Below are 18,772 nucleotides of genomic sequence, written 5' to 3'. Positions count from 1 at the left end.
TAGATATACTCACTAGTCGCAGCGCACGCAGAGGTGGCTAGTCCTTTCTGTTCGTATTTAGTGTTTTGTGTTTTTAACTTTGAATTTATCACGACTTGCACGACGATTTTGAAATTCTGCCGCTGTCTGACCGCCGAATAAGTCACGTGGGTCCGCCGCTTTAGCAATTCCCACGATACGAACATGAGACCACGCAACCCAGGCTCACCCGCACCTGTATCGAAATAAACTCTCACCCGACAAATGCAGTCTGATAAACGTCTTCACCATGCCGGACAACGCCTATCCACCGATCGTGTTTTACCACTATTCCTACTCGCCCTATGCGAGGCGGATTGAGTGGTATTTGCTCCTCCGGGGGCTATCGTACAGTGAATGCGTGAGTTGTCTTTTTTTGCTATTGATGCTACAGACCTGACGATCTCTCCAAGCTCCAACCTCTCATCATGCCGCGGCCCGACCTTGGCCGCCTGGGTGTCCACTACCGCCGCATCCCAGTGCTGGCCATCGGACGAGACATATACGTGGACACGCCCCTGATGTTGCGCAAGCTGGAGCAGTTGTACCCGTCGGCGCCCCGGCTGGGGATGTCATCGTCGGATAATCCTGAGGCGCGGGCTATCGAGCAGCTGCTGGAACTGCTGACCCTTGACAGCGGCGTGCTCCTGAAAGCATCCAAGCTGATCCCGGAAGAGACTTCGCCGCTGCGTGACCCGGCCTTCCTGCGGGATCGGATGGACTTCATCGGGAATTCGCCGATGATATTTTCTGGTGGGGGTGATAGACAGGCCGGAGGACAGAGTGCCGAGGCTGCTGCTGCTGCCACGGCGCTGCGCCGTGCAGAGGCCCTCGTCCAGCTCCGCCATGGGGCTGCCATACTTGAGTCTACCCTGCTGGCCGATGGCCGTGACTGGATCCTCGGCACGCCGAAGCCGTCGCTCGCTGACATCGATGCGGTCTGGCCGTTACACTGGCTGGCCAACATACCGGGTGCGTTTCTGCATGGCGGTGGAGACGGCGAGGAAACGCCCGCCCTGTCGCCGGTGCAGTTCCCTCGTCTCTTTGCCTGGATCGAACGCTTCAGCAACACGATGCTTGCAGCCCGCAACGCCCTGCCGCAGAAGCCGCAGGTTCTTGACGGCCGGCAGGCGGCAGCAGCTGTGCTGGCAGCTCCGTTTGCAGAAGACATTGCGGTGGCTACGTCGGTTGATGCTGGCGATCCCGTAGCACAGGCAGCTGGCCTGAGAGAAGGCGTGCGCGTCGTGATACAACCCACAGACACGGGAATGTCTGGGCAGGACGTGGGTCGGCTGCTGAAGCTTACGGCAGACGAGGTGGTGCTTGAGTTGGACCCGGTGGAGTCGGCCTCCAACGGCCAAACGGTCCGCCTGCACGCTCCGCGACACAATTTTGTCGTGCGTCCGTGGAAAGAAGAAGACAACGGTGGTGCACACCTGTGAAACGGGTCACTTCTGTGACCGTGGGCTCGGCCTTTATGAACCAAAAAATGCAGAAGCTCGTGCAATATCGCTCGTCCATGTCATGTGCAGTCCATCGTTTCAGCCTAGCAATGCCTACCTCCCTTGACACGTGGGCTCGTGCCAGCCGACAGTCCAGCGCAGAGGGCCGACGATAACGACAAGCAGGCCGAGACCAGTGGAAACGGTGGTGGCGCCGTAGACATAGGCGTGGCGCCGACGCAGGCCGTTCAGTTCGGCCATCCAGGTGCTGACGGTGGTGAGACAGCCACAGAAGCCGTCGAGGACGCCTTGGAGCAGCTGACAGGCGGTGATGCTGGTGGCGATTCCAGTGGACGGCTGGGCGTGCTGCAGGTCCCAGGCCATGGCGAGGATGGCGGTGCCGATGGCGTTGGCGGCAAAGGTGCCGAGGGGGAAGGCAGCGAAGATGCCGTTGAGCCGCAGGCCAAGGCCGAAGCGCAGTAGGGTTCCAAGCGGGGCGAAGACGAGGGCGAAGACGGCGTCACCACGCCAGCTGCCGAAGCCGGTGCCATAAGGAGGGAAGATGGCCATGAGGACAGCGCCCAGCCAACAGCCGAAGCCGAGAAAGACGGCGGAGGCATTGAGGCCGAGCCGGAAGTGGCGCGACCAGGCCGAGGACGAGTGTGGCGATGGAGGAGGCGGCAAGGGCCACCAGCGGGCGACAAAAACGGCTAGATGCGCACCCATCTTGAGGGCCGAGGCACACATGGCGATGGTCAGCAGTAGGACGGCGAGCAGAGCCATTATGTCGTCGCCGACGCCCCGAGAGACGGGCGAGGACGAGCCGCCCTCATTTTGGTGGTAGCGTGGTGCCTTCAGCGAATTGGCCATGGCCTCGAAGGCGTCTAGCATAAAGGTCGAAAAGGACGTGAAGGAACCGCAAAAGCCGGTGGCTAGGCCGATATACAGCGGCACTGGAGGGAGTTTCCGTGGTGGCGATGGCGATGGCGATGGCGATGGCGATGGCGATGGTGTTGGTGATGAAGCCGAAGGAGACGACAATGCAGCTGCAGCGACATTGCGACTGTCGGGAGTACTTTCCACAGCCAAGTGCCGATTGATGGCGGGCGCCAGCTCAGCCAAGAAGCCCATCACGGCAGTGCCGGCAAAGTTGGACCAGAGCACGCCAAAGGTGACTGGTGCACCAGCATAATTGGTCAGCGCGTCGAGGCCAAGACGGGCCAGCGTGCCGAGCAGCGAGAAGAAGACGAGGTGGCCGACAGTGTACAGCTCGGTGCGAGGAGCGTGGACTCTGGCGTGCTTTGACTCTGGCTTCCGACACCGGCGCCGCTCGTCCTCAACGTCCTCTTCGATGCTGCGGTGCCGGTATGTGGCCGCCTCGTCCGGGTTCTCGACCGGAGGCGGGCTGCGGACCTCATTGAGATCTTCAAAGCGGTCGGGTGTGTAGCCCTCATAATGGGGCCCAGAATGGCGGCTTGACCCATCGCGGGCAGCTTGCTGGAGCTCCATCTCAGCATGTCCGCCCTGTGGCCAAAGAAGAGAGAGCGGCCTGCAATCACAAATATGCTATGACGGGAGCCATCCCTGTTTTCATCATCCTGTAGCAGAGGACATAAATTTCGGGCCCAGTTAGAAGTACTTGGATGTGGCCGGTTTTGCCGCCTAGCGTACAAGCTGTCGGATAATACGGAATTTGCGGTGAATGAATGGAAAAGGTGCTATCCGCACTACTCGTACTTCGTATTACTCCGTACGGAGTACTTCCACCGCCTTGTACCCCGCTATAATCAAACCAACCACGCATGATTTCAGGAAACAAGCTACCGTGCGGTTTTTAAGGAGCTTTATTCTTAACCTACAGACTGTCCATGAAAGATACCCAACGATGGGAATTTATAGCCTAAGAGCTCCTTAGGCCCCTTTGACAGAGAGATTTCGAAGACGTATAGTTGTGCTAGAAAGCATAGTAAAGTTGTCAATAAGAGGTTAAAGAAGTACTTCCGTAAGATGGCTGTTAATGGGCAGAATACGGGCGGTATGCTAATAAAAGAGTAACGTGAGACACGAAATGCGCCCCGCTATTGTGGTAAATAGGAGATCAATTGGGTATTACACTGGAAAAAGAGCAAACAACGCAACGCTAAAGCTAATCCCGGGGCAACCCCCCTAAACTCTCACCTCCGCTACGGAAGGGCTAGACCAATTTGACGGGGCCCCCATCCCAACTTGTAGGTCGACAGTGCTGTACGGGTCTTGATTTGGGACGCTTGTCGTCTGGGTGCAGTACTCTGGCGGCGGATCGGACACGACGACATCGATTGATGAATGGATATACTATTGACTGTCAGTTTTCTGCGAGAGAACAGGGCCAGTGAAGCGAGTTGTGGCTTACCCGTATGTCTGTCGAGTTCGGGGAGGCCGACACGCTGACCTCAACCTCGATGGTGTATGACTGCGAGAGATAGCACGAGCGGAAGCTAGGACGAGCAGCCGCCGGCACACAGCACTGCGTTGCCCAGACACCGCCACAGACTGCCGTAATGTCGACGCGTTCCCGACCCATAGGCACGGCGCCCTCAACAGACCACAGCGGCCAGCTGACGGGTGCTGCGCGGGCCACCAAGCTGCCGATGCGCGCAGCCGTCTCGCGGCGCAGCTGCACGCGGACGCCGCGGAGAATAGCGCCCGAGCTGCCGGGTGGCAACAGGTCGGCCGGCGTGCGCAAAAAGACGCCCAGCGCGACGCCTCCGCTACCAGGTGAAATGACGGCCGGCTGCGGCATCACGAGCTCCAGTGCCTGCGCCATGGACGACGTGTAGGGGGGTGGCAGGGTGTGCGGTATTGACTCATCATCGTCGTCGTTGCCGTTGCCGAGAAAGGTCGTCTTGGGAATGTGCATGCGCGACAGCGCTATGGCGTCGGCACTAACGGCATGGTCGACCTCTCCGGCAGCTGGCTGGGCCGAGGACACGGTGACCGGCAGGTCTGGTGCAAAGGTCAGCACCTGCTGCGCGTGCAGCGGGCGGCGCCACGACTGCGGCAGCAGCTGCAGGCCGCTCTGCTTCAGGCGCCGGGCCGAGGCCGTGACGCTGTAGACGACGTTGGCGTGGACCTTGGCCGTGTTGAGGTCGATCGAGGGTGGCAGTGCGCAGGATGAGCCGCTGTCGCAGCAGGTGCTGCTTGTAGGGAAGCGGAAGGTGAAGGGTGCCGTGTAGACGATCCGGCCGTCGGTCGCGATGCTCGGCTTGGGCGTGGCTGTGACGGAGTGCGAGAAGAGCTGGAGACGGTTGTCAGTACACGGCTATCCTGTTTTACCGTTGCTGCCAGCTGGCAGCAGCTGGCAACAGCTGGCAACAGCTGGCAACAGCTGGCTGCCTTTCGCAAGTTGCACTAACCGTGTAAGTATGTGTTCGTTGGCTGGCTGCGTTGGGCACCTGGGCTACGGCATCCAGGCTCGTCTGCGGGACGATGGACAGGCGAACGGTGCCCTGGAAGACGACGGAGACGTCTGGCACACGTCGGCCAGCAGCGGCTGCGTCCATGTCGGCCGGCACCTCTACCCGTCCCCGAACCTCGTCACCAGGACCAAAGGCTCGGCCGTTCAGATGCTCCTCGACTTGGACGAAAAACTTCATAGCTGCAGTGTTGGGGTGTATGTAGATGGTGGAAATGACAAGTGACAGGCGATGAACCAGATTGGCGGATTAGTCGACTGCATCCGAACGCAACCTCGTCCTGGCCTCCATCTTTTTATGTTTTCGCCCAAACACCCTGTCGGTCTTTGGGCCCACTTTTCGGGTTTCGGTTTCTGCTACCGTGATCTTATTCCAATCTCACGCCTGGCCTCTCCTGTTTGGAAGAGTCTGGGAGATTGGGTCCACTGTGACGTCCGGGCGGGCCGATCGGCGGACTCACCTGGCCCAACGGCAAAGACGGGGCAAACAGGGCTGCAGCGGACCTGGGCAGCAATTGGGCAGCAATCGAGCTGGCACCCTTTTTCCAGACGTCTAGTCTCCAGCCCTGCTGGCCTAGTGCCTGAAAAATGCCAAAGCGCGACAGAGCTGAGACGGCTGCCCAATACCCGCAGCCTGACGGACCCTGGCCAAGCTGTGAGACTGTGGCATGACGTCGCGTACGGAGTACGAATCTGATCCCTGTCTTGGCTGACTTCCTTGATTTGGACCAATCTTGGCCAGAACGAGTCGCGCTCGAACCACGGTAAGATTGCCGGCGACGCGGTGTCGATCACGACCTCTTGCGGTTTCTGCAATTTTTTCACAAACTGCCTCAGGTCCAGGCTTCTTCCTTTGCTCCGCGATGTGCGGCTTCTTTTCGGCGTCTGTGCTGAGTTAAATGAGACAGATTTAGCTGCTGGCGGCGGTGACTGGTTCATTCGCCGCGATTAGTCAATTATTCAGGGTTTTGCCGCTCACCTTTTTTCTACTTTAAACAAAAGTACTCCGTATTAGTTCGTCTCTAACAACTTACAAATGCCTCGTTGCAGGTGCACACAAAATGCGCAAACCAAAACATAAATCAGAGTTTTATCTATGCATCTAGCATCCAGCTGTCGTTTCCTCCAAAATGTCATATCCGGAACGTAAACTACAAAATGCAGCCATAAGATTAAGTCAGGCTGCGTATATAGACGACCGGTGGCTTATGTGGTCCAGGGCTACGGACTTCAGTCTCGAACCCTTTCGTAGCAACGACAAGATGAATCAGCTTGTCATAACCAAAATTGCGAGAATCAAAGTCCGGCTTCTGTCTAGTAACGAAAGAGCCGACTTTGGCCAAGTTCGCCCATCCATTATCGTCTGAAGTTGCCCGAACGGCATCTCCTAGAGTATTCAACAACATCTTGTTTCTAGAAACTTCAGGAGGATCCGGGTCCGAGTCGTCTACCATTTTTTCACTTTCCTCGTACCTGCCTCTCGGGCGTTTCGAGGTCGCAGTCGGGCTGTGTACTACTTCATCCTTGTTCAAGATCTCAAAGTATATAAACTTGTCGCACGCAGAGACAAACGGCTGTGGCGTTTTCTTCTCACCGAAGCCGAACACGGTCAGGCCAGACTCCCGGATACGGGAGGCCAGACGGGTGAAGTCGCTGTCACTAGAAACAATGCAGAAGCCGTCCAAGCGGTTGGTGTAGAGAAGATCCATGGCATCAATGATCATGGCAGAATCAGTCGCGTTCTTGCCTTGGGTGTAGGCAAACTGCTGGATGGGCTGAATGGAGTGACGAAGCAAATTGTCCTTCCACTTGGTCAAGCCCTGGCCCGTCCAATCGCCGTACGCCCGTTTGACGTGAGCGGTGCCATACTTGGAAACTTCGGCAAGTAACAGATCGACCTTGGTCGGGGGCGCGTTGTCTGCGTCGATCAGGACCGCTAGCTTAGTCGCGTTGGCCATCTTTGCTCCGATGTGCTATTGTGGAGATGCGAAGACGTAAATATGTTACCGGGTAGACAGCACCCCTGAGCACGGCAATGTGACCGGATCTTGAGAGGCTAAATTCCATTGATCCAGTCGGAGCTATTGGGAAATTATGTCAGCAATTCTGAAGAGGGGTACTCCGTACATACTCCGTGATGCCCCTCTTGCTCATACAGGACTAGCCTTGTCAGAACAGCTTCTTAGCCTTAGTTCCCTGTCAATAACGGTTAAACGAGTACGAGTAGCCCGTATTGTCTGCATATGTAATTTCACAGTGTTTGGCACTACGTGTGTAGCTAACGCGGTGATTTGCCAGCTGGGAGCCCCAAGTGACGACGAGCTGTGGGTCAGACATGTGATCACATGACATCAGGGATCAGGTGGCCTACGTGCTGTAAATATAGTGTCGACAAGAGGAGAAGAACGTGCGATTAGCGCGTGGTCCGCTTATGAATTCTGGCGTAAACCTGGAAAGAGCGGCTAAATCGGCATATTTTGTTTTCATTCCTTTCGGCTTCGTCCAGCCGCTGAATGATGTTTGATCAGCGTCATCATGGCCGGACTACTGGAAACTCCAGGGTCTCGCCGAAAGCGCGTTTTCCGTGCCTGTGACCCATGCCGCTCGATGAAGTCCAAGGTGGGTGACGTTGGCCCTGACGATGCAGACCCTCTTCTCAAGCGTCATCATTGCTAAGCTTCAGTGCGATGGGATCCACCCGGCCTGTGGGCGCTGTACCGGCTACGGCTACCGATGCGTCTATTCCGTGTCGGAGAAGCGGCGGTCCAAGCTCGAGCATGTGCATGAGGAGCATCATGAAGTGCCGACATGCAGCCGTTTGGCCGAGGCTCTGCGTCAGGTCCTTGATGACTATGAACGTCTGGCTGTGGACACCCTGGCCAGCCTTTCGCTGTCTGATCAGGCAGCTGCTTCAGACCGGCTGGCAGGCCTGCGACTGCGCGTCAGCGAGCTTTTCCGAGCCGAAGGCGAACCGGTCGACCCGTCATCGCCACACCAGCAGCAACAGCAGCAACAACAAATGCCGGTTGTGCCAGCACCAGTCTCTTTCGCCCGTCCGACAGCCGTGGCCGAGCGCTATCTCGGCGAGGTCTCGGATGTGCGCTTCTTCAATCTCATCGACCGGGCGCTGCAGGAGAAGAACGAGGGCGGGTCGAGCTGCTCGGCCGAGGAGCCCGGCAGCGGGGCAGCCCTCGACAGCTACGAGCAGGACGAGCCGTCGAGTGGTGCGGCAACGGTAGCCGCCGTCCAACTGGAGCGCCTGGCCGTTGCTCTGCCACCGGCCGACGCAGCCGAGCGCTACCTCGACGTCTACTTCTCCACCATCCATATGGCATATCCTTTCATCCCCCGTGCGCTCTTTGTCAGGACCTACCACCGCTATCGTGCGACCGGACGCACCGCTGACGCCAACATTGACAGCACTTGGCTGGCCACATTGTGTGAGTTGTGCTGATCAAGCCATTTGTGCTCTCTGCCGTCCTAACCAAGTCAGACGTCCTCTTCGCCATCGGCGCATACTATATTTCCATCTCGGGCGACACGGGTGACAAGTCTCACGAGCAGTACTACCGCCACGCCCTGATGCTGTCCGATGCCGACACTCCTGAGCGCTCTCTCGGCCGCGTGTCTTTGCTGCTGGCCCAGTGCTTCTACCTGCTGGCGGCCTGTCGGACCGACAAGTGCTGGACCACCCTAGGCTTGGCCGTTCGTGTTGGCCAGAGCATCGGCCTGCATGTGGACGTGGACGTGGACGTGGACGTGGACGTGGACACCGGCACAGAGACGGCTCCGCTGTTGCTCCGGGCCGAGTCTCGTCGTCGAGTGTGGTATTCGATCTACGTGCTCGACCGCCTGCTGGCCCTGCAGCTTGGCCGGCCGCCGGCCATCCACGACGACGACTGCCACCTACGGCTGCCCTCGCGTCTGGGCGACGCCAACATCGACTGGGACGGTGCTGGTGAGGACGGCCGCTGGAGTCCGGCTGCCCAAGAAAGGTCGTCGGCGGCCAGTCTGGGCGACTACTTTGTGTGTATGATCTCGCTGTCACGGATTATTGGTCACGTGATGCGCGACCTCTACAGTCCGCCCCGAACACGCGACAGCATCGCCGGCTGGCTGCCGAGCACGCAGGCCCTGGACGGCCAGCTGGTTGAGTGGAGGCGTTCACTTCCGCGGGCGCTGCGCTTCGACCTCGGCCATACGTTTGAGACGAGTCAGGCGTTCCGCCGCCAGCGCAACATGCTGGCCATCAAGTTCCACCACCTGCGGGCGCTCATCTACCGGCCTTACCTCTGCCTGCCGCTGCTGCGCGGCCGCAAGGACAAGATGCCGGACGGGCATAGCCGGCGGCTACTCGACCGCCACGAACGCACGTGCATCGCCGAGGCCCAGGACACGGCCCACCTGCTGCACAACGTGGCCGACAAGGAGAGCCTCGTGCACGACTTTCCCTGGTGGCAGATGATCTCGTGTCTGATCTGCGCGAGCTCTATCCTCGTGGTGGCGAGCGTCTTTGCGAGGCGCGACGAGACCGACAGCGGCGCCGAGGACGAGCAGGAGCTCACTGGCCGCGTCGACGTGGCTGCCCTGGAAGACGACGCTGAGACCTGTCTCAAGGTGTTTGAGGCGCTCGGGGCCAACTCGGACGGCGCCCGTATCGCTCGCGACATGATGCGCCGCCTTAGGACACGCGGCCGGCGCTGGCGAGAGTCCCATGGCCAAGTGCAACAACAGAAGCAGCAGCAGCAGCAGCAAGACACAATTTACACTCTTCCGGCGATGGACAATGTCAGTAGTGGCCTGCCAAGCGATCCTGGTCCGAGCTTGGACCCAATGCCTATGGAGACCGACATCTCGCTGCCAGGCCTGCCTCTCCTGGGCCAGAACGGTGAGCATCCGTTATATGGTGAATGGCCATCTGAGATACTGGACTCGATGGCCTGGTCTGCCCAGTTCTTCTCGGCTGTGGATGGATCCGCGCCTCAGTTTTTGTAAGATAGTGTGTATCTAATGGAATATAGTTGTAAGCGGAAATAGTAATAGAGGACCATGTGAACATTAGCAGTCGTCGATGACTTTAGGCAACAGCTCGTAAATGCACAGGCCATGCTAAAGCCAATGGCCTTGAGTTGTACTCTCTAGAGACTGGCCAATCACTGGTAGCGATAGAGGGGTTCAATAATGCAGCCCAACAGTTGCCTGCTTTCCAGACTTGGTCATCGAAACAGCAACGATACAGAACAAAATGGCTGACAGCCGTTCCAATGCGCCTTGCCGCTTTTTTGCGTGGGGAAAGTGCCGCAGCGGTCTGTCCTGCCCCTTTTCCCACGACGGACCCCTTGTCCAGTCCTCCCCGACAGAAAGCTGGCAGAGACGGCAGCAAGAGAAGTCCGATGTGGGGAAAAAGGCGGACACCGACATGACCAAAGACGGGGATGACAAGGAGGATAAAGACGACTTCAAGCGCGCCATGGCCGGGGCCTCTGTCCGGTTCGAGGACGGTGGCCGTGTGGCCAAGGTGAGTCTGCCGGAGGACTTCTCAGCCGTACAGCTGAGCAGCCTGCCATCGGAGGGGGTCTCTGCCGAGAGCGTGAGAGCGTTCCTTGGCGGGCTCGGCTTCTCCGTAGCGGTTACGGATGTCCGGCTGCTGCCACATGGGGATGCAGCGGTGGTACGGGCAGAGGATGCGACCTTTTCGCAGCGGGTCTGCGCCCACATGGCAGCCGGCAGTCGCTGGGGGTCGTCTGTGGTGCGGGCAGTGCGCGTTGCAGCGCCGGTGCCCAAGGACCACACAGCAGGCCGGGTGGATTGTCGCAAGGTGCACATCTCGTGGCATAAACCGGTGCGGACGGCGTGGCTGCGTTTCGGCAACGAGCGGACGGCGCAGCGAGTCAGCCGGGCCTTTTCGGCGGGAGTATACCGGGTCCTGGACCAGAAAGTCGTAGCCGGGGAGCCCGAGCGGACAGTCAGCACACGTGGTGGCTACCGGACTGTTGCGGCCGAATGGACCGTCCGGCTGAGCGACCTGCCGGCGGCTGCCGACACCAGAGATGTGATCAGCCGAGCCATCGGGAAGCCGGCAGACCGGCCACTGAGCATCGAAGTCAGCCAGCCGACATACCAGGCTGCACCGGGCAGCCGAATCAGTAGCACGGGCGACCAGGACGAGGACTACTGCGCTGCCATTGTGCGGTCGCTCCTCGGGCAGTCAGGCACGGTCGAGTACTGGGAGACGACGCTGGAGTCGACAGCCAAGCGTGTCAAGGCCACGGCGCGCTTCCTAGACGAGGCAGACGCGCGTGCAGCAGCTACCCAGCTCAACGGGTCCCGGCTGCCCTTTCACGCCAACGGCCGGCTGACGGTCCAGCTGGTCTGCTCGGTCCGGTTCAAAGTCGGTAGCAGCGTCTACGATGCGCTGGCACCGCGCATCTCGGCGCTCGCTGGCAGTGCCTGGAAGACGGCCCACGTGCGCTTCTTTGCGTATCCGAGTCCACGTCTACAGCCGGCATACCGGATCCTCAAGCTCGAGGGTGAGTCTGACCGCGCCGTCGCCGTCGCCAAGGGCGAGCTCGACCGCATCTTGGCCGGCACCGTCGCTCGCGATCGCCAGGAAAAGCCGCTTTGGGATGAGGCGATCAGCAGCAGCAACAGCCTCTGGCTTGAGATCCAGCGGCAGGCCAGAAGCGACTCTCCTGACAGCCTCATCGTCGTCCGCAGCAAGACCAGGTCCCAGATGCTCCTGTTCGGGTCGCAGGCGGCCTGCGACCACGCCCAGACTCGGCTGCGGGCGCTTCTGCTCGACAACGAGAAGACCTCCCACACCATCCCGCTGCAGCCGAACCAATTTCTCTGGGCCTGTCGCGAGGGTCTCGCCTCGATCGCCGACCGGATCGGCCCTGGTAAGGCCTCGCTCGACGTCGTGTCCACGCCGAAACAGATCTGCATCCAGGGCTCTCTGCACGACCTCTGCCAGGCCAGGGATCTGGTCTGCAGCCAGAACACCAGCCAGATGACCAGCTCAACGCTCGCCAAGGCCGCCGACTGCTGCGTCTGCTGGACCGAGGATGCTGCGCCTGTCCGGACCGCCTGCGGCCACGTCTACTGCCACGAGTGCTTTGACAACGGCTGTGCCGCTCCGGCGCCCGGTGAAGCCGAATTCACCCTGCTCTGCCACAGCCTTGCTTGTGGACGACGACTGCCACTTCGGGACTTGCAGGAGCACCTCTCGTCGGCCGCCTTTGAGGGCCTGCTCGCCCACTCCTTTGCCACCTTTGTCCAGCGTCATCCAGACCAGTTGCGCTTCTGTCCGACGCCCGACTGCGGTCACATCTATCGGTTGCTGCCATCGTCGTCATCGTCGTCATCTGAGTCCTCCCGCTCACACACCTGCGCTAACTGCTTGCAGGTCACGTGTGCTGCCTGTGCCGAACCGCATGACGGCGCCATGACCTGCGGGGACTATCGAGACCTGCGCTCCGGCGGCCACGCTGCCTTCCAGCGCCTCAAGAAGGAACTCGGCGTCAAGGACTGCCCGAAGTGTGGCATAGCCATCGAGAAAGTCACCGGCTGCAACCATATGATCTGCATCGCCTGTCGCACCCACATCTGCTGGGTCTGTCTCAGCACCTTTTCCAGCGGCGACCTCGTATACACGCACATGCAGCGCATACATGGCGGCCATATCGATCTTCCTTGAAACCTTGTCTCCTGCTACATTGCACCATGTCATCTCACGTAAGCAGACTCGGACTTTGATGTCAATCAATATAAACATAGATGGCGCAAATAGCACCGGAACTTATGTACGAATGCAAAGTATATACAAAGTATCGTTAGATAACCATTCATTCCCAATCATACGGCCAATGCATCGTCGTCAGTGCATCCGCCAGTCCTCCTCTTGATAGCGAGCATGTGGTGGTTTGAGGCGGACATGCTCCTTCCGTTGCCTTAGTCAGTCGCTTAGACGTACGAGCACGTGACAGTGCTGGCGCCGAACGAGCACGAGGTCAGGACCTTGCCGCTCTGCTTGATGTCGTTGACGGTGGAGCCGGTGACGCCCAGGGACTTGCCCGAGGAGGTGACGCTGCAGTCGGTGAAGGTGACCTTGCCGAAGTCGGCAAACGGCACCAGGCTGGAGCCCTCCTCAAAGTCCTCGACGATCCACTCGGCGTTGGTCTCGCAGAGGGCGGCAGACTCGCCGCTGAACGAGTGAGTCACGCTCTTGCCGGTCGACAGGTTGTCGACGATGACCTTGCCACCGGTGGTGGACGAAGCGGTGGCGGTCAGCTTGATAGAGTCGCCAGCGCTGATGCCGAAGCCGTCAAAGTTGTAGGAGTAGTCGGGGTACCACTCGTACCAGGCGTCGAAGCTGACCTCGCCGCCCTGGATGTTGACGTCGATACCGGTCTGCAGGATGGTCGTGTCGCACGAGGAGCCGTCCAGGCCGACCCAGATGGCCGCCGAGTACTCCTTGCTGGACGAGCCGCCCGACGGCTCCGACGGCGTCGGCACCACAAACGTGCCCGTCACCGAGGTGAAGTCCGATCCGTCCAGGACGGCGCCGGCCCAGTTGCTCGAGTAGGCCACGTTCGACACGTTGGACGCGTCGGGGCCGTTGATGACCTGGTTGGGCCGCGACGACCGCGCAACGCCGCTGCGCTTGGACGAACGCGATGCACGCGGCACCAGCGTCACCGGGCCGGCATAGACGGCCTCGGCAGCCAGCAGGGCGGAGAAAGCGGTGGTAGTGAACTTCATGTTGAAAGACGGGGAGTGCTGAACAAGAGCTTGGTCGAAGAGAGGCAGGAAGACGAATGTGCTATCAAGAGGAACCGGGAACTGGATGATGGTGCAGGATAGACAAGACCGACTTGGAGAGCAGACCTCAGGTCCATTATATACTTTTCTCTCAGATTGCTCTCACCATCTTCTCGGCCTGTTGCTTCAGTATACTCGATGTCGAAGCCCCCAAAAGGGATACGACGAAGACACACTGGGTCAGGTCATCCACCTTCCCTATTCTCTACTAGGTGGCGAAGCTCACGATATGCGCTGAATGTGGGCCCTCCAGCGCCAAGTGGACCTCTGGCAGAGGAGGACGGCAATGCTTCAGAAAGAGGGAGGTGGCGACGGCAGCATGTCGCGGTTGCGTGTGCTGACGTGACATGGGCTATGAACGGAAGGCGGTTGTGCAGAGAGATGGGATGGCAGGAGGTGCAGCATCTGGCCGTCTGTGTCGGCCGAAGATCCTGTCCGAATGAGGGAGCTAGATGCCCATGCAATGAAACATCGGACGGCAAACAGGGGTGCAATGGTGATTAGTCGAGGCACCAGGGGTTGCACGGACGAGAAGCCGTTCCCGTCTTGGCCCTTATCTCTGCAACGAGAGCAACGGCGCTAGACGGCAGCAAGAGAGGCATCTGCCGACCAGACAACCATTGCGTGCTGTGAGTGGGTAACTTGGGGGCCGTCGAGTGGACATGACGGCAAGGTAGGGCTGCCCGAAGTGCTGAACAGTGGCGACTGAAAAGAGGTCTTTTGTCCTGTCTGTCCATGTCCTCTGTTCATTTCCCTTATAGCAAAGCTGGGTACGGGGCTGCTGTCCGGCCATCGGCCAGCCGCGGCCTCGTGACGCTTCGGCCTTCTTCTTTCGGCATGGAGCCCCGGGCGGGACTTTCTGGCAGATGCGGAAGAGAGTCAAGCTTTGAGCCGGCAGACTTGCATGGCTCGATCTTGGAGCACAACAGCGCACGGCGACCCGCATGCTACCGCGATAGGAAGGAGCATGCAGGGAGCGCAGCGGCCACCGTGCAGAAACTGGGGCTTCTCGACCCTGGTAATACGAGTATGCATAATCGTGATCGGCAGCACGACAGCGATAGCATAGATGACCGGCGAGCGCGTCGGTCTGTCCGGTCTGTCACCCAGCTAACCAAACGGATCTAGCTCTTCGAACCGTTGCAATCAAGGCCGACGTACAGCGACTGCATAACGACATCATTACGTTTGCCATCAATGTCAATGGTCAGTTATCACACCTGAGAGACGGCGGACCGCCGGCAATTCACGGCGCGTTGGCCGCGATGCCCGCAAAGGCCACCTGCCTATACGGCACAAGTCGTATGTTCAGTCGTTTGCAATTATGGCATATGCTATCTGGTCTGTCTGCCCACGGGAAATACAATGCTCTTTTCGCCCAAGTCACCGCGTTCCTATTCTTGTTTTCTCATTCTTTTGTTTTTTCTTTGCTTGTCTGCTCTCTGGCTATAACTTTGAGCAGCAGCTACCGCCAGTGGCGCCGTCAGCAAAGGCCAGCTTGCTCAGCTTGTCGGCGGCATCGTACACGCCCTTGCCCGCGGCCACCTGGCTGGGCGTGCTGTTGAACGACGGCGCCACGTTCATGACCGGGTTGCTGGTGAAGAAGTTGCGTGGCCGCAGCAGCAGCGTGATCGGCTCGGCCGGCATGACTGGGAAGTCTTCGGGCGAGGGAAAGTGCGTCAGGCCAAAGGTGTGCCAGACGACAATGTCGGTGTTGGCCACGCTCGCCTTGCCGTCGCCAAGCCATTGCGGCAGGCCGGCCGACGGCTCGCCGCTGGTCTGAGGCACGTGACGGCCGGCCGGCCAGAGCTGGTCCTCCTCGTAGGGAGTCACGTGCACCGTATGACGCGCAAACCCGGCGCGCTTCCACACGAGCGAGCCCTCCTTGGGCAGCAGACGGGGAACCTCGCGGCTGACAATCTTATACGAGGCCGGCTTGCCGCTGTGTGGGTTGATGCTGCTCTCGTTGCAGATGTCCCACGAGCGGCTGGTCATGTGGTCGTAGTCGGTGATGGCCTGGCCGACGGTCTCGAGGCGCGTGCGCTTCGCATAAAATGCGTTGCCGTACTTGTTCTCGGGGCTGCCGACTGGGGCCTCGCCCGACATGGCGTCGGACGTGTAGACCGTGTTCGGGCCGCCGTCAACGTTGGGGTTGATGCGCAGGCAGAAGAGGTGCTGGTGGTTGTGGGCATTGACGCCGCGATGCACCTGCACACCCCAGCCGTGCGTGTCCTCGTCGGGCGTCATGGCGTATGTGTTGAGGATGCCGGACAGCTTGACCTCGGGCTGGATGGTGCCGTCTTGGTGGAAGATCCACTGGCAGATGTACTCGTAGTTGGCCGCGGTGAAGATCTGCTGCACCACAAACTTGCGGGCCCGCGTGACGATGACGGAATCGTCGCGGAAGTCGGTGTGCTTGAACAGGATCCCGGCGTCCTCCTCGTGCAGGCAGATGGCGTTTTTGACCGTGCGCACGTCGCCGCTGCGCGTCGGGAAGTCGGCGTCGAGGTAGTGAATCGCGCCCTTGCAGTCGCAGCCGAGCGTCAGGCTGTTGGTCAGATAGCCGGCGCCATATTCGCCCAGGTCAAAGGCGTGCTTGCGGTGGTGCGGGCTCTCGGGGCAGCCGTACGGCACGACCATCTCGGCCAGCGACATGCGGTAGAACACCGGCCGCACCTTGCCGTGGTCGTTGTACGTGATGTTGCTCAGCACGATGCCTTCCCGGTAGTTGAAGCCGATGTGGAACTTCCAGCTCTGCCACGTCAGCTCGCGTCCGTCCAGCGAGAACGACACGCCCTCCGGCTGCGAGATGTTGAGTGGCTTCAGGTCCTTGCGGAAGCCACCCTGTGCTTCCACCCCGGGCACGTGGTAGTTGAGCGCCGGCTCCTTGCTGAGCGGCCGCCGCACCTTGGGCACGTCGATCGCGATGATCTCCTGCTTGATGCTGTCGAAGATCGGGCAGAAGTCCAGCGGAAACTGGTATTGGTTGTCGTCCACGTTGGGCCGGTAGTACATCAGCGCCTGCTGCAGCCGCACGTTGTTGCCGAACCGCTCGTCGTACCCGATCGTCCACGGATCGCAGTACACCTTGTGCATCTCGTCCTTGGGCACCCCGTTGATCACACACTGCTCAATCACCTTGGGATCTGTGCGGCACATGTGCTCCACCACTTGCAGTTCCTCGACCGTGATCTGGGGCCGTTAGTCGTCATTGACCAGCCGTTGGCCATCATACAGGAGCAGGCCACACTCACAATCGGCTGAACGCCCGAAAGGCCCTCCCACTTGATGATCTTGCCCGAAGACAGGTCCACGAGCCCGTCAATCACCTTGCAGCCCGGCGCAATCACCACCACGTCAGCCACGCGGACCGGCCGCGGCGCCACTCCCGGGTTGGCCATCCAGGCCGTCATCTCCACCTTGCGTGGCTCGTGCAGCGAGACCACATTGAACAGCAGCTCGTCACCGTGCGCCTTCTTGACAATGGCCACCGCTGCCTTGATCTCCTCCGCGCTGAGGGGGTCCAGCGGGTATGGAACTGCAGCACCCATCTTGATGTCGGGGGGTTCTGTCGTATGTGGTTGGGGGGGGCTGATACAAGAATGACTTTCAGGCTGAGAAGCTTCTAGTCTTGATCTTGATCGGATGCTTTGATGAAGGCAGGCCACCGAGACAAGGGAAGCCAACGACTTAAGTACGCATCGTCGTCTGTTTTGCCGTTTCTCGCGAAGCCGCTTATCGTTCCGTACCTGGAGTGCCAGACTCGGCTCCACTTGCGCCCTCTTACTCGGCCGTACTGTAGGTTCTGGGCGCCTGGCTAATGGTCGAATGAAATTGCCTAATCGGGACATATTCGATAAAGAATCACGTAAATCGGCCCTCATTGGCGCCTCTCGAGATAAGCACACACGCGCCAGCTTGGCTTTCCCCGCCTGGCGTCCGTCTTGGCCAATCAGCTGGCCGTCTCGGTATCAATGGTGTTGGCTTTCCGCATCCGATCCCGGCACGTCTTGCTTAGCAGAGTAATTCATTTCGCTTCCCCGGATTCTTGGCCGGCAAGCCCACATTCTGCAGGCCTCGTGTTCCGTCTTTCCGCACACATTCCGAGACTCGGTCTTCGCTTTGCAGATACGGACTACAGCTGCGCCGCACCGCGGGTAGATCCTGCGTCCCGGCCTTTCTGGGACCTTTTGACTGCCTCTTGATTGTCTAGTTTCTATGCACACCCCTGCCACATGATTGTTTCTTCCATATTGGGAAACCTTCGCCTGCCAGCCGAAGCACACCCGTATCACAGCGTCTTATTATGCGTCATCCGCGATATGTCATCGTGCCATATCTCGGTGTAGCAGCGATGTCGGCTCTCGACTTGCCTGCGATCGCGGTCACGTGGATGCACACATGTAGATAAGCCGGATCTGGCCGGAGAAAGTATTTACAAAGCTAATCGTAGTTACTTTCACACTCGCCACCAGATCTTGCCGGTCTCCTCGAGCGTGAGCCCGCGCATTTCCTCCCAGTACCACAGCCCGCCTAAAAGCCTGACTATTATGGTGTTGACGCTGATACTGTGCGCTTTACGAGCGCATAGGGAAGGTCCATGGTGAAGAGCAGGCTAGACATTTTAGACGTGAGAGTGTACGGGGCAACGCCAGCTCTGTTGACGTTTTCAAGCATTTTAGATGACGGTACGCGGCTGGAGCGGCACGATGAACAATACGAACAGACAATAGATTATCAAGATCAAGTTATAGATGCTCGGCTTGCTATCAGACGTATCTTATAGGGCTGTGAAGCCGACAAGGGGGTACAATATGACTATAGCATATAAGGTCAGGGTCATGTTGATCTCCAGCTGTTTGGTAGGGTCTCTGCCGCATACATGTCTTGTAAGGACAGTTCCTCGCGGTGGCGACGGTGGACGCCCGGCTTCTCATATGACAGCACCAGTCCACTTACCGACTGCCAACCGATTGCAGCAGAACAAGAGGAGGCTAGCAGGGCTTCCATCGGCGCGGTGATCGCCGCGTAGCACCGG

At 59.3% G+C, this 18,772-nt stretch overlaps 6 protein-coding genes across 6 annotated transcripts; 2 read left to right on the top strand and 4 right to left on the bottom strand.

Moving 5' to 3' along the window:
* Window positions 1-268: 268 nt before the first annotated feature.
* CMQ_5814 (uncharacterized protein) lies at window positions 269-1,460 on the top strand (the record flags this gene model as incomplete). Its single annotated transcript, XM_014316460.1, has 2 exons — window positions 269-366; window positions 413-1,460. The coding sequence occupies 2 exons, from the start codon at window positions 269-271 to the stop codon at window positions 1,458-1,460; spliced, it is 1,146 nt and encodes a 381-aa protein (XP_014171935.1).
* Window positions 1,461-1,574: 114 nt separating this feature from the next.
* CMQ_5890 (chromosome condensation protein) lies at window positions 1,575-5,095 on the bottom strand (the record flags this gene model as incomplete). Its single annotated transcript, XM_014316536.1, has 4 exons — window positions 1,575-2,984; window positions 3,639-3,794; window positions 3,853-4,737; window positions 4,856-5,095. 4 exons carry the CDS (start codon window positions 5,093-5,095, stop codon window positions 1,575-1,577), a joined length of 2,691 nt encoding a protein of 896 aa, XP_014172011.1.
* A 991-nt stretch (window positions 5,096-6,086) lies between these two features.
* CMQ_5892 (uncharacterized protein) lies at window positions 6,087-6,872 on the bottom strand (the record flags this gene model as incomplete). Its single annotated transcript, XM_014316538.1, has 1 exon — window positions 6,087-6,872. The coding sequence occupies one exon, from the start codon at window positions 6,870-6,872 to the stop codon at window positions 6,087-6,089; it is 786 nt and encodes a 261-aa protein (XP_014172013.1).
* A 683-nt stretch (window positions 6,873-7,555) lies between these two features.
* CMQ_5813 (uncharacterized protein) lies at window positions 7,556-12,610 on the top strand (the record flags this gene model as incomplete). Its single annotated transcript, XM_014316459.1, has 3 exons — window positions 7,556-8,354; window positions 8,408-9,905; window positions 10,171-12,610. 3 exons carry the CDS (start codon window positions 7,556-7,558, stop codon window positions 12,608-12,610), a joined length of 4,737 nt encoding a protein of 1,578 aa, XP_014171934.1.
* A 266-nt stretch (window positions 12,611-12,876) lies between these two features.
* CMQ_5927 (acid proteinase) lies at window positions 12,877-13,674 on the bottom strand (the record flags this gene model as incomplete). Its single annotated transcript, XM_014316573.1, has 1 exon — window positions 12,877-13,674. One exon carries the CDS (start codon window positions 13,672-13,674, stop codon window positions 12,877-12,879), a length of 798 nt encoding a protein of 265 aa, XP_014172048.1.
* Window positions 13,675-15,180: 1,506 nt separating this feature from the next.
* CMQ_5901 (peroxisomal copper amine oxidase) lies at window positions 15,181-17,285 on the bottom strand (the record flags this gene model as incomplete). Its single annotated transcript, XM_014316547.1, has 2 exons — window positions 15,181-16,926; window positions 16,989-17,285. The coding sequence occupies 2 exons, from the start codon at window positions 17,283-17,285 to the stop codon at window positions 15,181-15,183; spliced, it is 2,043 nt and encodes a 680-aa protein (XP_014172022.1).
* Between the last annotated feature and the right edge of the window lie 1,487 nt (window positions 17,286-18,772).

Source organism: Grosmannia clavigera, assembly GCF_000143105.1.
Source record: "Grosmannia clavigera kw1407 unplaced genomic scaffold GCSC_146, whole genome shotgun sequence".
NCBI classification, from domain to species: domain Eukaryota; kingdom Fungi; phylum Ascomycota; class Sordariomycetes; order Ophiostomatales; family Ophiostomataceae; genus Leptographium; species Leptographium clavigerum.
The sequence above is the reverse complement of the archived record's forward strand: the minus strand, read 5'-3'. Positions and strand labels throughout refer to the sequence as shown.